Here is a 16,000-nt window from a genome sequence, read left to right on the forward strand (position 1 = left end):
AGGAAAAATGGGCCACTGTCACATCAGCCCTTAGGGAACAAATCTCATATTCCTGGGCTAAAAATCAAAATGAAGGAGTCAAAATCCAGCCAGCCTCAGTCACTGACTACAGACAAATGACAAACTAATGGATAACAAAAGTCTTCCTTATCACACATTTGCTTTACCCAGTGAAAATAATCGAAGGTGTCACCTCTGAAGAAATCACTGCTGACCTTGTGAGTCGGGGCCTGACCCCAGTAAAAGCGAGCAGGATGCTCAGGTCAGATAAAAGATGCTGTTGGCACACTCTCCCTCGATGAGTCTTTGGATTCCCTGGAGGTGTAAAATAATAATAATAATAATAATAATATCCCTCAAAACCCAAGCTCAGCAATCACTGCATTATTAGCAAGCTCTCTCAGTCCCAAACTAGCCATCAAAATACTCCAAAACAGTATTCACACATTAGAGAAATGGTTGATGGACTGGCAGATCCAAGCAAACCCACAGAAGAGTTCAGCCGTACTGTTCACTAGAAAGAAGCTTCAGATCAAGGAAGATATACATCTACTAGGAGTTAAGATCCCATGGCAGAGTGCAGTCAAATATCTCGGCATAATGTTCGACAAAAAAACTACAATTCACCAGTCATAAAACACATAAGCTCGAAGACATCCAAAGTAATTGCGCAGCTCTACCCCATGATCAACAGAAAAAGCAAACTGGACACTCGGAACAAACTATTCATATACAAGATGGTAATACGCCCAGTCATCACTTACGCATTTCCTGCGCCATACCTCGAATACAAATATTCAAAAACTACAGAGAATACAGAACAAATGCCTGAGAATGAGTTTGGATGCCCCATGGTTTATCAGAAACTCCCAGATTCACAGAGAAGTCAACATTCCCTACAGCACATCCCTCCTTCATGACCTAGCTGAAAAGTTCTTCCTCAAGACAAATAATCATCCGAACCCGCTGATCAAAGAAGCTTCAGACTACAATAAAGCAGAATTCTGCAAATACAAAAGACCCAAGTCAAGTCTATGCTCAGCTGAACACAGCTAATCTCACTGCCCTTTCAGGGCGAGCAGCTTAAAGCTCAATAATTCTCCACTCAAAGAACTTTCCTTCTCAGACAAAGGGGAATATGAAAAGCATTTATGCTTCACCCAGTTTATCGTTCTGCGACACTTGCAGTATCGCAGAACGATACTGCAAGCCAGTATCATTCTGCAGTGTCACACAAACAGTTATAGGAATGGAATACAAGTAACGAACATCCAGTGGATCACCAATTAACGAACATCCACCGAATGTTCATTCCTATATTCCATTCCTATAACTGTTTGTGTGACACCGAAGATGTACTATTAGTTTTAGTATGAGATATCTGTACCTTTATTAATTAAAAGTTATTACTGTGGTCTTACCTGTTCTATTAATAATTATACTATGCCACAAGCACAGCTAAAAATTATAGCATTATACATGTCCGTAAGGATATGTACATTGCATTATGGGATACTAAGGCAACTGATGTGAAATCATTAGCCTTGATATACAAGTATATACAAGGATGAAACCAAGAAGATATTTTCTTGGCATCTTTAATTTACAGTATAATCAAGTGAAAAAACTTTCAACAAAATGCCATGAAAGGCCAAAAAAAATTATTACAAAAATACCATACATTAGGGCAGGGTTTCCCAAACTGTGTTCCACAGGAGGTGAATAAGTGTTCTGCGAGAAGTTCTCCTGAAATTTGTCATTTTAGTTTTCTAAGCATTTCTCATGAATAAATATTTTATAGTGGAAATATTCTGAGGAGAATAATATTTGTGAATATGCCGAAAAGCTCAGACCCAGAATGCCTAATAACATCTGTATAGCAAATGTCAGTGACCAAGCCGTGTATTTTTAAATGTGGAAATATTCACGAATTATCGTTAATTTTCACACATCGAAATCTTTCAACAATCGGGAAAGAGAATACGCTTTTACGACCGACCATAAAAATAGCCTGCAAGCTGATTACAACAATGGGCAGCTTATCCTCTGTTCTCAAAACTGAAAGAAATAACATCTGTGTTGCAAATGTTAGTGACCAATCAGCAAGGAAGTATAAAGAAAATTTTTCCACTAAAACTTAAGATCAAGGTAGTCTGTATCCGGTTCTCAAATCTAGTAATACTGAATACTTTCTTCGCAAGTTCGTATTGTAGGGGGGAAAGTTTCAAAAACGTAGTGCTATGATTTTTTAAAAGTAATAGGCCTATAGATTTAAATTTTAATATGAATAAGAGACAAGGGACTTGGTTTAATTTTGGTATTAAGAAATCTCTTATTGAAGGTGTTTGTGATGCAACAGATAGTGAGTCATCTACCACCAGCCTAAAAAGCAATCCCCAGGATGTACAAAAGAAGGGGAAAACTACCAGCACACAGGAGAAAAAGTCTGCATTCACTCATAAGTACTTATTAAAAAAAATCAGCTAACGCCTATGTTGTTCCCGTATAGGGAGTAGGCGGGGTCGTTTACCCTATCTAACTTTTGGAGACTGAGTGGGCAGTTCAATCTCCACTGGTAGCCAATCAGAGAGATAGCTGGCTTAGGGCTATCACTGATTCATCGGTTCGCAGTGAAGAAGGTGGCAAGCTAGTGCTGCCATCTCGTGGTCTCTAACGCTAACACAATATTTTTAATGTCTGAAAATAGTGTGGGTTTGACGGCCGATTTTCTTGAGTTTACGGGACGAAAAACCCGAGTTTCTGGGAGAAAAAATCCGCTAGCCCGTGCCAGAGATCAACTAACTTGGGAACCGGCCAAAAAAAGGCTTAAAAAAATTTCCTCTTGTCGGCGATTAGATTTGAACCACCAAATCCTTTCTTTGTGCGGTCAAGTGCCATAGAATGCAAATGCCACTTCTACTGAGCTACACAGGCTCTATCGATCATCGAATGCAACGAATGTGGCATCACCGCGTTCGCTTCTCAAAGTTTCGACTGCATCACAGTCGGGGTGCTCCGTGAGATGGAGCACCACGGTAAAGTACTTATAATATTATAAATTTTTGGTGATCAGAATGGGATATGTCAATGAAAATCAGCACAAATTAATTTAATGATGTTTATGTTTAATTGATGTTTAAATAATTATTAATTAATAATTAATGATCAATTATTGATTAATAATAAAAAAAATCAGCTAAATTAACAATTAATTATTAATTAATACATTACAAAATAACCAAGGTGTTCCGTGAAAATTTCAGGATGTTTGGGAAACGCTGCATTAGGGAAATATTGGAAAAAATAGAACATTACATAAATACATTATTAAGACAACCTTCAAACCTTCTGCAAAATTAAGAAGCATACTCAGCTCATCCAAAGATTCCTTTCCTTGTCTTTGTCCCCCCCCCCAGGCGGACAAGGTAAGGAAATCCAGTGCACCTGTAACTTTTCCCACATGGGGAAAACAGAGCACACTATACCAACATGAAAAGATGAACACAAACACAACATTAAATTTCTTCACTATGGCAAAGCAGGCCTGTCAGACCATGCATTCCAAACATGCCGCAGAATTAACTGGAAATACACTAAGTCCCTGCACTGCACCAAAACCTGGTTTGAAAGAAAATTCAAGGAAGCTTGTGAAATGCTGATATATCATCCTAATCTCAACAAGAATGATGAATTAGTAATTCTAAGAATCTGGAAGACCCATCAGCCCATATAAGATCCAGAACATGAGGTAGAACCCCAACAAAAGAAAACATTAAGACAACAAGATGGTAAAGATGCATTTGATATAATTCCGTTGTAATTTTTTTAAATATTTTGTAATCATCTGTATGCTAATATGTAAAAAAAATATTTCTATATATTTTTTATTTTATTTTTCATTTATTTTCTTTATTTTTATTTTATTTTATTTTATTTATACCAACATGAAAAGATGAACACAAACACAACATTAAATTCTTTCACTATGGCAAAGCAGGCATGTTGCGCCATTCGATTGGAAAAAGCCAAAATTCTATTCTCATAACAATCGAAGATGAGTTAGCCGATCTCATACGGAGGTAACAGGGTTTTTTCTCTCAGAAACTCAGGTTTTTTATCCCACATACAGACAAATCGGCCCTTCAAAACACACGTGATTTACAGACAAAAAAAATACTAGTGTGTGGTGGTGGTGGACAGTAGATGGTGCTGATGTAGATGATTGGTAGTAGATGATCGGCGTAGTGGTGGAGACAGAGAGTTATACAGTAGGTGTCCTCCCGCGATGAGTCTTCGGAGTCCTTGGAGATGTGACGAATAATAATAAAAAAAATAATAATAATATTTTTTTTTTACCAGAGGTCAGGCTAGTATAAATCAATATGCTGCAAGCAAAAAAAAAAAAACTGTACACGGCAAAATGATTTTAAGGAATGACGATGGTAAGGAGGTCACTGAATCAGTCGATATAGTGGAGTTACTGAGCGAGCACTTTGCAAAAGTATATCATCCAGGTGGTGACATTGAAAAAATGAAGGAACCATTAGTTTATACGGGAATTGTGATGAATGAAGTGGAGGTGAAAGTCTATTACAGAACCTTAATGTGAAATTCATCTGTGGGATTGCATGGTATACAGGCACGGGTCTTGCGTGAAGTGGCTAAAAAATTATCAGTGGCCTTGACCATGTTGTTTAATCTGAGTCTTGGGTCTGGTTTAATCCCAAAGGTGTGGAAGGAGGGGAAAATAGTTCCACTGCATAAAGGAGGTTCCAAGACTACGGTTGCAAATTACCGACCGATCAGCATATCAGGAGTCGTTGTCAAGGTCTTGGAGAAAGTAGTCAAGGGAAAAATACAGGAATTGATTGATGACAATGAGATACTGTAGGGGAACAGCATGGCTTTGTGAAGGGTAGATCATGCCTCAGTAACTTGCTCAAGTTTTATAACACAGTGACAGCTGAACTGGATAAGGGTAATGGGTTTACAGTGATACTGCTGGACCTGTCTAAGGCATTTGACAGGATACCACATGGAATTCTAATCTGTAAACTACAACATATGGGAATGGATATAGGGTTGGTGAGATGGATAGGTGGGTGGTTGATGGAGAGATATCAAAGAGTAGTTTATTCAGGAGTAGAGTCCAAAAGACGGCCTGTGACTAGTGGTGTGCCACAGGGTTCAGTTCTTGGACCACTGCTGTTTAATTTGTTCATATACGATATAGGGAAGGATCTAAGAGGAACAATTCATTTGTTCGCTGATGATGCAAAGTTGGGTAAGGTAATAGTGAATGCAGAAGATGTCAAAATCTTGCAGGACGACTTGGATAGATTGGAGTTCTGGGCTAAGGAGAATGGATGTCAATTTAATGTGACAAAATGTAAGGTTATGCATTTTGGGGTGAAAAGATTAGCAGCAGTATACCACATTGGTGGAACTGTATTCCAGGAGATTGATAAGGCCAGGGATTTGGGAGTGTTGGTGGATAGGGAGATGAAGTTTAGGGGCCGGGGGCACATTGCAAAATTAGCTAAATCAGCTCATCAACTCACTTGGTTGTTGAAAAATACCTTGACGAGCAGAGACAAGCAAGTTATTGTACCTCTGTACCGAGCCTTGATAAGACCTCATCTCGAATACTGTGCCCAGATTTGGTCACCTCGGTTCCTTCTTGATGGGGAGGAGGTGGAGAGGATCCAGAGGTGAGTGACTAAGATGATAGCAGGTCTATGGGATGAACCATATGAGAACAGGTTGAAGATTTGTGGGTTGTAGAAATTAGTTGATAGGCGGAAAAAAGGAGATATGATTGAGACATTGAAATTGCTAAAGGGTTTCTATAAGATTAATTCAGAGGATATTTTTGAGATCAGGACTGGTGGTGGGAGAACTAGGGGACACCTATGGAAGCTGGCCAAGAGTGTGGTTAGCAGGGGTGTTAGAGCTGGGTTCTTTACTTTTGGAGTGGTAAATGAGTGGAATAAGCTGCCAGAGTCTGTTGTGGGTGCTATCACGGTGAGTGAGGTCAAGGCAAGGTATGATAGATACTGTGACAATGTCGTATAGTTGTGTGGACATGATGTTTAGGGCCTCCCTCGATGAGTCTAAGGACTCCCTGGAGTCGCCCATAATAATAGTAATAGTGATAATAAACAATTAACAAACAGTTAGATTTAGCTTACTTTTATGTAGTGTCAGGTAGCTTGTGCTTTATTCATTAATATGTTTTCAAAAAATACCTTTCATGGCATTTTGTTGAAAGTTGAAATGAAATGACCTGATATAGAAGCTGAAACCTTGAGTGCTATTTTCTTAATTATAAGTGAAGTACTTGCTCTGTGTTTTTTTGTCTCCATAAATTCTACACAATGGATATATATATATATATATATATATATATATATACATACAGTGGTGCACCCAGGGAGGGGGCCAAGGGGGCCTGACCCCCCCAAAAAAGAAAAGGAAAAAAAAATACTAGAAAAATTTCCAAATCTTTTCCTAATTAAAATTCATTTTTTTTTAAATTTATGTCGTTTCTTCTATTTCTATACTACTTATGAATTAGCGGTCACGTAAGGTGAGAATACCCTATAACTCTCGGGAATCACGGCCACTGTGAACGCAAGGAGAACGAAATAGTGCTCTTGCGGACCGAGCTCTACTTCGTTTGCCGGAGCCAGGCCAGAGGAGATCACGGGTATCGTGTATTGGCAATCATCATTGCAGATGCTCAGTCATAGGTCGTATGCAATGTAGTGTGCATTCTCAAATCGTCTACTCAACTGGGCCCACACCAAGATTAAATCATGAGTGCTCCCCCCCCCCGAAGATTAAATCTTGAGTGCTTGGCCCTCTCTAAGATTAAATCCTGAGTGCACTATTGTATGTGTGTATATATATATATATATATATATATATATATATGCATATACAACATGTGCAGCACATTGAATTGTATAATGATATGGATGCTTGTGCACGTAACTAGGTTGTAATGAATTTCAATATTCAGCTTATTAGATATGGCTTGAGAAAAGACCATGCTTGGTATCCAGAATGGAGCTCCATTATCTCATTTAAAAACCACTAGAGGTTTACAACCCTTTGGAGATGGAATTCACATAAAAAAGAAATAAAAAAATCCTCTAACACTTCTTAATCCCTAAAATATATGTAGAAATAAGTAGCACTCCTTTAGTCCTAACTACCTTTTTGAAGACTAATAAGTAGCCTGTTCCTCATCTTTCAAGCATCCACTGTGTGAGCCAAAGCTTTTTATGGGAGAGAAAATAAAGCAGACAGTTACTACCATTTCATGACCCTAACATTTGTACTCCTATCTGTAATAGTACAAGTTCTATGCTTATTTTTTTGAAATGCTGGGTAAAAACCTGATTTTCCAGGGGAGGAGAAAAAAAAAACTTTCTGCACATGCCAAAGATCAAACTTGGGAACCTGCTAAAGAAAGACTTAGAAAAAGTTCCTCTAGTTGATGACTTGAACTGAACTGTCTTTGTTTGAGCCAGAGTGAGCATTTGCATCCATAGTATTAGATTATGAGTGGTCTAGCACTAATAAAGATGCAAATACCATTTCTAAAGGACTCTTATTATTATTAGAAATATTATATACATTTCCCCAAATATAGAAGAGTGTCAGATGGTTCTTTGTCCCTACCTATAGGTGGCCACATAGAAGAGAATACTACTTACATGTCGACACAGTGGGCTGCTGTTACTATCCATGCTTTACTTAGCAGAGTGCCACCACAAATATGTCTGTAACTACCTAGCCATGACCTCAGCTGCAATGAAATCTGCCAGGGAATTTCCAGAAGTGAAGCATCCTGTCCACCTACAATTTTCCAGATTTCTTTTGGATGACTTGGCCCTATTCCACAGCGGGTTTGATATTTAGCATCTAATGGATAACAAAATAATGTATGCATGTGGTTATCATAAGTATTTATAAGCATCTATGCAGTTATGAGAGAAATATTCTAATTCACAAAATGATTATTAATGATACTTACTTAAATTCATTCACTGTCAATATATTCCCTGTTCTCACAGGCAATGCATTCCACTCAATAACTTTCAACATAAAACATCTATGAACTTCTGAAATTTCATAGTTTTAGAGTTACCATGTTTATTGTTTTTTCAGTATATGGTAGAGAATGAGAAGTTGCCTGTGGAAACAGTGTAAAAGTGTGATTGTCAAGTGCTAGATTTCTGCTTTAGTTGTTGTGAGTGCTTCATCAATGAATGAATTTAAGGACAGGTATGATAGGTATTATATGAATAATGTCTCATACAGTGGAGCACCCAAAAGGGGTTGCTCCACTGCATGAGACTCATTATTAACCCCAAAGAAAAAGGAAAAAATTACTAGAAAATTTTCCAAAAATCTTTTCCCAATTAAAATTATTTTTTTTTATTTATGTTGTGTCGTGTCTTCTATTTCTATACTACTTATGAAGTAGCAATCATTGCAGATGCTCAGTCATAGGTTGTATGCGATACGTAGTGTGTATTCTCAAATCATCTACTCAACTCACCCCCCCCCTCCCCAAATTAAATCCTGAGTGCACTACTGGTCTCATGCAATAAGTCTTCTGACTCCATGGAAATACCAGTATAATAATAACACCCATCCCTGAAAGAAAAAAAAAAAAAAAATCCACGACAACGAACTCTGTAAACAATGGTCTAGGTGTGGTCAGAGGTAATGTTCTTATTACCTCAAGACCAAAACTTCAGCTGCCCTCCCTGCAGCTCACAATCACTGTAAAAGAATCATCACCAATTCTAAGTTAGAATTTGAAAGGACCAAATGCTACAAACTTGCTTCCTGCCCAAATGACAGTCACTCCTTTAGTCCCTTGCCAAGGCAATTTGGGTGCAACTTCTGCCCACCCAAGTATACAAACTGCTGGTACTGTAGTTATCTTACCTAAGGACAAGGCCAATTCATTGGTGTCACTCTTTTCTTCAAATTCCTACACTGATGACCTGGGCAAAGTTTTCTTTACACCACCTGACTCCCTTTATGTTTCCCATAGTCATCTGACAAAAAAAGAATCCTCAATAACCTGAACACAAACAAGGCATCTGGTCCTGATGGTATCCCAACCTAGTGGGTTCAAAAAATTTTTTGCCCCAGAGTTAACACGTATCCTGTATTGCCTCTTCCATCTATCCTATTCAAATGGCATCTACTCTACAACATGGAAGCAGGTCCACATCCAGCCCATCCCAAAGAAAGGTGATAAAAGTCAACCAACGAACTGTAAAAACTCGATGTAGCATAAAAAAACTCCAAAGCACATTACATCGATTTTTACATAGGTAAAGTCCCATGAGAACTGTAAATAACTTGATTTGTTTCTATGTATATTTTGCAAAATATTAATGTAGTTAACCCTATGGGAAGTGAATGCATTTACTGTTTAACGTCAAAAACAAAGGCAATGCTTTCCCAGGGGAACTTTGTATATAGTTATGTGTAAGAGTGCAGGAAAGTTGTTTACTAGTTTGGTATATAAGAGTTGCTTACTGTGCTACCACCTTTAAAGATAGTATCTAAGAGTGCCACTAGGTTTAGAGAAGTTTCCACGGCCCCGAAAGGAGAAGCAAAGTATCAAAGAGGTCCGCTAGTTTTAGAGACAAGTTTCTGCGCCCGGCAAAATACGATCAAAAGATTGCACGGGGAGAACAAAGAGCAGGTTAAACTTAAAAGAAGATAAAAAAGGCATGCCGAATTCTTTGGGTTTTACCACCCTCAGTGCAAGGTTCCAAGATCGGAGAATAAAAAGGGACTGAGCCAAGCATAAGGGGCTTCTCAGTTCCAGTTGCCGGAGAGAGGACTGACAGACGCCAGAGAGAGGACTGCCAGACGCCAGAAAGAGGGCTTCCAGACGTTGCTGAAGGAGGAAAGGCTTCCAGATGCCAGCGAGAGGGATCCCGGTTGAGAGTTGGGGGAAGTTTCAGTTTCTTGGAGGCAGAAGTTAGAGCTATTGGAAATGGCAGATAGAAAAGCTAGTCGTCCAGGCCTTATGGCGAGCCCAAGCAAAGGAAATAAGGCGATGTAAATTACCCGAAGCAACTTCGCTCGGAAGATTTTCTTTTTTGCTGTGGGAGAACAACCTTTTGCCGGTCGCAGTCCACAGCTCACTGTTTTCCCGATGAGATACTGCTGAATGCCAGACATTCCTGAAGGAAACTCGAGATCTGAGATAAAAGACGTGCCATAAGACTATAGTTAAAGACTTTTGACTGAATGTATGATGCAGAGTCTTTTGTAAGTTCAAACCTTTTGTATATTCCCTCGCATAGTAGGTTGAAGATGGACTTTTAAGAGATTGTTTAATAGTAATAAGAAGTGTCTTTAAGAGAATCAATTGGCATGTTGGAAGTTGATATAAAAATTGTAAAGATAACTTAATAGAGAGTTAGCTAACCTGTTTGCAAGTAAACTAGAAGTTTAATAAGTTGAATTTGTGAGCGGAGAGTAAATTAGATTGTGAGTTAAAGAGATTAATTAGTGTTAAAGTAAAAAGGTTCTAATTTATGCTAAAGATTTTATAAATGGATAGAGAAAGCAATCTCCCTATTGTTTAATTCATAGATAACACTGGCCAACAAAAAAAAAAAATGTTTTTCTGCTGATTATGATCTGACACTTGTTTTTTACTAATTTGGGTGCGCTGATTTCAAATATCAAACCCATTTTTCTCTATCACGTCAGGTTTTTCCTCTATTGCATTTTCTTTTTGCTAATTTCTAAGTTTTTGATAGTTTTAAGGAGGCAGTACTATTTAGAGGATCAAAATAGTACTGCCTCCTTAAAACTATGTAAAAAACTTTTTAAAAGTATTTAAAAAAAGTTTTTAAAGTTTTTAAAAAACTTTTTAAAAGTATGTACTTTTAAAAATCTGTTCCTAACTTTTTATCAAGACATTCGAAAAATTCCCGAAGATATAGCTTATTATTCAAAGTGGTGCGCAGATCAGAATCGGAGCGCTCACCGCTCTCGCTTGTTAGTAAACGAATAAATGCGTAAGAACCTGCAACGGTATGTCTGGCGCTTTGAATGCGAGAGAGGCCGATAACCGACCAAATACATTTAGGTGATGAAAAGTAGGCGATGACAACTGCCTAAAACAAATGAATGCTATATGCGTCATAGCGGACAAAGAACGATCGAAATCGGTCAATCGTTAATCTATCGTGAAAGTATGATGAGCGCTTATAACGTTTCAATAAAGTCTCTGAATTTTTTTGTCTTGTTGATTGCATGTTAGTCGGCAGTGAAGAAAATACATCATGTCTACTACTCGAAAATGTGTCAATAGTATAGATTCCTTCTGCTACATTTGTGGCAGCTTTACTGTTCCCAGTCAAAGGACAAATACCACTGATTTCGTTAAGAAAGTGTACTTTGCATACTTTGACGTAAAACTTGCAGATCAGGACAATTCATGGGCTCCAAATAAAGTGTGTAAGTCATGTGTAGAAAATTTACGACAGTGGAGCAAGGGAAAACGCCAAAAATTAGCTTTTGGCGTGAACCGAAAAATCACGTAGATGATTGCTATTTTTGTTTAGTTCAGACTTCTGGTTATAATAAGAAGAATAAGAAAAAAATTGTGTATCCAAATCGCGACTCAGCAATTCGGCCAGTTGCTCATTCCAATGAAATAGCCGTGCCAATTTATAAAGGACTTCCTTTACTTAAGAACGCACATGATTGGGATATGCCAGATGTTCTTGAGGAGCAAGACCCGGATGGTGATTTAGACAATGAAAATTTAATTTCTAGTTCTGGACCGCAACGTTTTACTCAAGCGGAATTGAATGACTTAGTAAGAGATTTGGGCCTATCAAAGGAATCATCGGAATTGTTAGCTTCAAGATTAAATGTAAAAAACTTACTGGAGCAAGATACGAAGATAACTTTTTATCATAGCAGGGAAAGTAATCTTGTACAATATTTTAAACACGAGTGTAGGTTTGTTTACTGTAACAATGTGTCAGGTTTACTAACTGAAATGAGTGTTGTACAATATCACCCAAATGAGTGGCGTTTATTTATCGACAGTTCAAGCAGAAGTCTCAAGTGTGTCTTACTACACAATGGGAATGTATATGGCTCAATTCCTATTGGCTATTCAGTCCACTTAAAGGAAACATATGAGGACATTAAAAAGGTTCTGAAGTTATTAAAATATACAGACCATAACTGGATCATCTGTGTGGATCTTAAAATGGTGAACTTTTTACTTGGCTTTCAAAGAGGATATACAAAGTTTCCGTATTTTCTATGCTTCTGGGATAGTCGAGCTAGAAACCAACACTGGGGTCAGAAACATTGGCCTCTTAGAATATCCTTAAATGTTGGAGAACAGAATGTTATAAATCAACCTTTAATCGACAGAGAAAAAATCATTTTTCCACCTGTACACATCAAACTAGGTCTTATGAAGCAGTATGTTAAAGCTTTAGATTTACAAGGTGACTGTTTCCAATACATATGTGAAAATTTTCCACGACTTAGTTATGAAAAAATTAAAGCCAGTGTATTTGATGGACCGCAAATTAGAACTTTAATGAGAGACCCAAATTTCATCAACTCTATGAACGAAATTGAGAAAGAGGCCTGGACTTCATTTACGATGGTTGAGAATAATATTCTTGGAAACAAAAAAGCGTGCAATTACAAAGATCTAGTGGAAACAATGCTTGAAATTTTCCAGCTCCTACGTTGCAACATGAGCATAAAGCTTCATTTCCTATACAGTCATCTTGATAGATTTCCCGAGAATTTAGGTGCTGTAAGCGATGAACAAGGCGAAAGATTTCATCAAGACTTAAAAACTATGGAAGAGCGGTACCAAGGAAGACGGGATTCTCACATGATGGCCGACTACTGTTGAAGTATTCAAAGGGATTGCCAAAACAGAACACACAGCAGAAATTGCTACAAACAAAAAATTATTCCCTGAAACTCATGTGTAAGTAAAATTGTTAATTTTTTTATTAATATTCTTGTAATTTTTAATGAATATTGTTAAGTAGTTATGTATCTAATTATCGGCCTCTCTCGTATTCAAACCGCAAGTACGTGCCGTTGCAGGTTCTTACGCATTTATTCGTTTACTAACAAGCGAGAGCGGTGAGCGCTCCGATTCTGATCTGCGCACCGCTTTGAATAATAGGCTATATCTTCGGGAATTTTTTGAATTTCTTGATAAAAAGTTAGGAACAGATTTTTAAAAGTACATACTATCAGAAAATAATATTAAAGAATCGATTTTTTTTGATCCTCTAAATAGTACTGCCTCCTTAAAACTATCAAAAACTTACAAATTAGCAAAAAGAAAATGCCATAGAGGAAAAACCTGATGTGATAGAGAAAAATGGTTGATATTTGAAATCAGCGCACCCAAATTAGTAAAAAAAAACAAGTCTCATATAAAAGTCAGCAAAAATTGTGTTGACCAATGTAATTTGTAAATAAATGTGTTTTAATTATTTGTTAAAAGAGTGCTGCCTGGTCTTTTATTTTACAACTGTACTGTTCTTAAATAAATCGGACTTGTGAGCGGGAAATAATTTAAGGCAATAAAAACGCAGTTCAGTTACTTACGAACTTCGACTGTTAAAGTAAACATTGATAAAAGAAACTTCGCTTGTGAGAGAGAGGGAAATCTACCGGAAGTTTTGTTTAGTCTTATGCCAATTAAATGATATATTGGTGGTGCAGTGTGACAAATAAATTTCCAGCATTCATAGGCATTCGACTAGTAAATACGGAAGGTGGATGATCATAGTACGCAGTAGAGTAAAATGAGAAAGGAGAAGAGAAAAAAAGCGCTTTAGAGTAAAGCTATAAAGAATTAGGAATACAGTAATGATAAAGAGATATTACATATATATATAATATAAATAATATACAATGAACCAGACACCAGAAGATATTACAGAACTACCATCCAATTGCTCTTACTTCTGTTCTCTCTGAAATTATGGAGAAGGCCATCAACAACCAACTCTTGAACCACCTAGAATCATATCAGTGACTAGCAGTATGGGTTCTGCCACTTGCAATATACAGCTGGTCTTCTTGCCTTCACCACCCACCTGTCGACTCAAGCCATGGAGAAATTTGAAGAAACTCACATGATTGCCTTTGACATTTCAAAGGCATTTGATGGGGTTTTGGAACAAGGGCCTACTCAACAAACTGCCATCCTATGGCCTGCCTTCCTCACTCTGCAACTGGATTGCCAACTTTCTCACTAGTCACTCACTACATGTCATGGTGGATGGTCTACTCTCCTCAGATTTCTCCACCAGTGCTGGAATACCTCAGAGTTCTGTTCTATCACCCACTCTCTTCCTCTTGTATATAAATGACCTGCTCTTTCAGACTTCCGATCCTGTCCATAGCTTTGACGATGACAGTACACTCCATGCCTCCTTTTCATTCAACATACCTAGTACTCAAGTACTAGGTATGTTGAATCTCACAGTGACCTAAACAGAGATCCCTTACCTATATCCCAATGGGGAAAGAACAACTTTGTACACTTCAATGCCTCCAAAACTCAGTCCTGTCTGATCTCTCTCTCTCTCTCAAAAAAAAAGAGCTCACATCCCTTCCCCTTACCTTCAGTAATACTGAGATATCCAAACACAATCAGATTTCTCTACTCAGGCTGACCTGCACCTCTGATCTTTCCTGGCACAACCACATTTCAACTGTAGCTTCCGTAGCCACCAAAATACTTGGTGTGCTTTTTCAAACAAAACACTACTTCACACCTTCACAGCTGCTAACTTTTATACAAAGCCCAAATCTGCCCAGCCATGGAATATTGCTCCCATATTTGGGATGGAACACCAAAATTCTAAGATTGTCCAATTCTATCCAGAAGAGGGCAATCTGACTAATTAACGATTCCTGTCTCTCATATACCCACTTCAATCCCTCTCTCACAGATGTTCAGTTTCTGCCTTGTATCTCTTCTGCATACTTTCATGGACAGTGCTCTGCTGAATTTGTCACTATTATTCCACCACTCTCCTTCAAAATCATTAAAGCAAGAGCCATTGCTAACCCACACCCTTTTACAGCCCATCTTGAAACTCACTGAACCAATTTCACTGCCTCCTTCTTAATCCCATCTGCTTCTGTCCTTCACAACAGTCTCCCCCGGTCTGTCTTCCCCAAAGATTACAACCCTCAGTTGTTCAAGCAAAATGCGAACAGATTCCTCCTTTCTTCTATTTCTCTTGTCCACACACGGCACTAATGTGCTGTAGGACTTGTGGCCTTTCATGTGTGGATCAGATATAAAAATAAAAAATAAAAAATTGGAGTAATCTACTGCACTGACTTTACTATTTTTGTAATGCTTTTCCAAGTGTTTTAACACCCTAATTGCTCCTAATCCCATTAATATAATAAATATACTGTCCCACTAAAATATAAGATCTATCTGGCATCTTGCAGGTTATGATTCAAATCCTGTTATGAGCAGAGTTATTTTTGAACGTCTTTACAGTGGTAAATGAATTGCACTACTAATGTGAGACCACCATTATGCTTGTTGGAAGCCTGGAGAGGCTTGGAAAAGTTCCATGTTTTAACAGTTTCATACATTAAAAACACAGTTCTAGAGATAAAGCAGAGTTTAAGATCATCTGATCCTCAGCCCACCTGGTACTTATATTAATGTATGCTATAGGTTTACAATATTTTGTAGGTGGAAATGACAAAACCTCTCTCTCTTGTTAATTCCCATATACGACCAGCAAAATGCTTAAAACAGTTCTACGGACTACTAAGTTACAGAGGCGTATCTGGGGGGGGGGGGGCAATTCGCCCCGGGCAGCACTTTTTAAGAAATCTTGCCATACTGTCTATAAAACAGCAACTGAGTGATGAAATAGACTTCAACAATGTGATCGACGATTTTGCG

The 16,000-nt window shown here is 37.9% G+C and overlaps 1 protein-coding gene across 1 annotated transcript in view; it reads right to left on the minus strand.

The window, feature by feature from the left end:
* The window catches only part of LOC150106502 (trypsin-1-like), a 92,286-nt gene extending 83,736 nt beyond the window's left edge, over positions 1-8,550 (minus strand). Inside the window, exon 1 of the mRNA XM_090392501.1 lies at positions 7,725-8,550. Within this exon, the coding sequence (XP_090248627.1) occupies positions 7,725-7,987 (263 nt within the window). The 5' untranslated portion in view covers positions 7,988-8,550. The remainder of the gene's footprint in view (positions 1-7,724) is intronic.
* Between the last annotated feature and the right edge of the window lie 7,450 nt (positions 8,551-16,000).

The sequence above is a fragment of the Typopeltis vanoorti genome, chromosome 5 (genome assembly GCF_054136105.1).
Source record: "Typopeltis vanoorti isolate ZY-2024b chromosome 5, IOZ_Tvanoo_1.0, whole genome shotgun sequence".
In the NCBI taxonomy this organism is placed as follows: domain Eukaryota; kingdom Metazoa; phylum Arthropoda; class Arachnida; order Uropygi; family Thelyphonidae; genus Typopeltis; species Typopeltis vanoorti.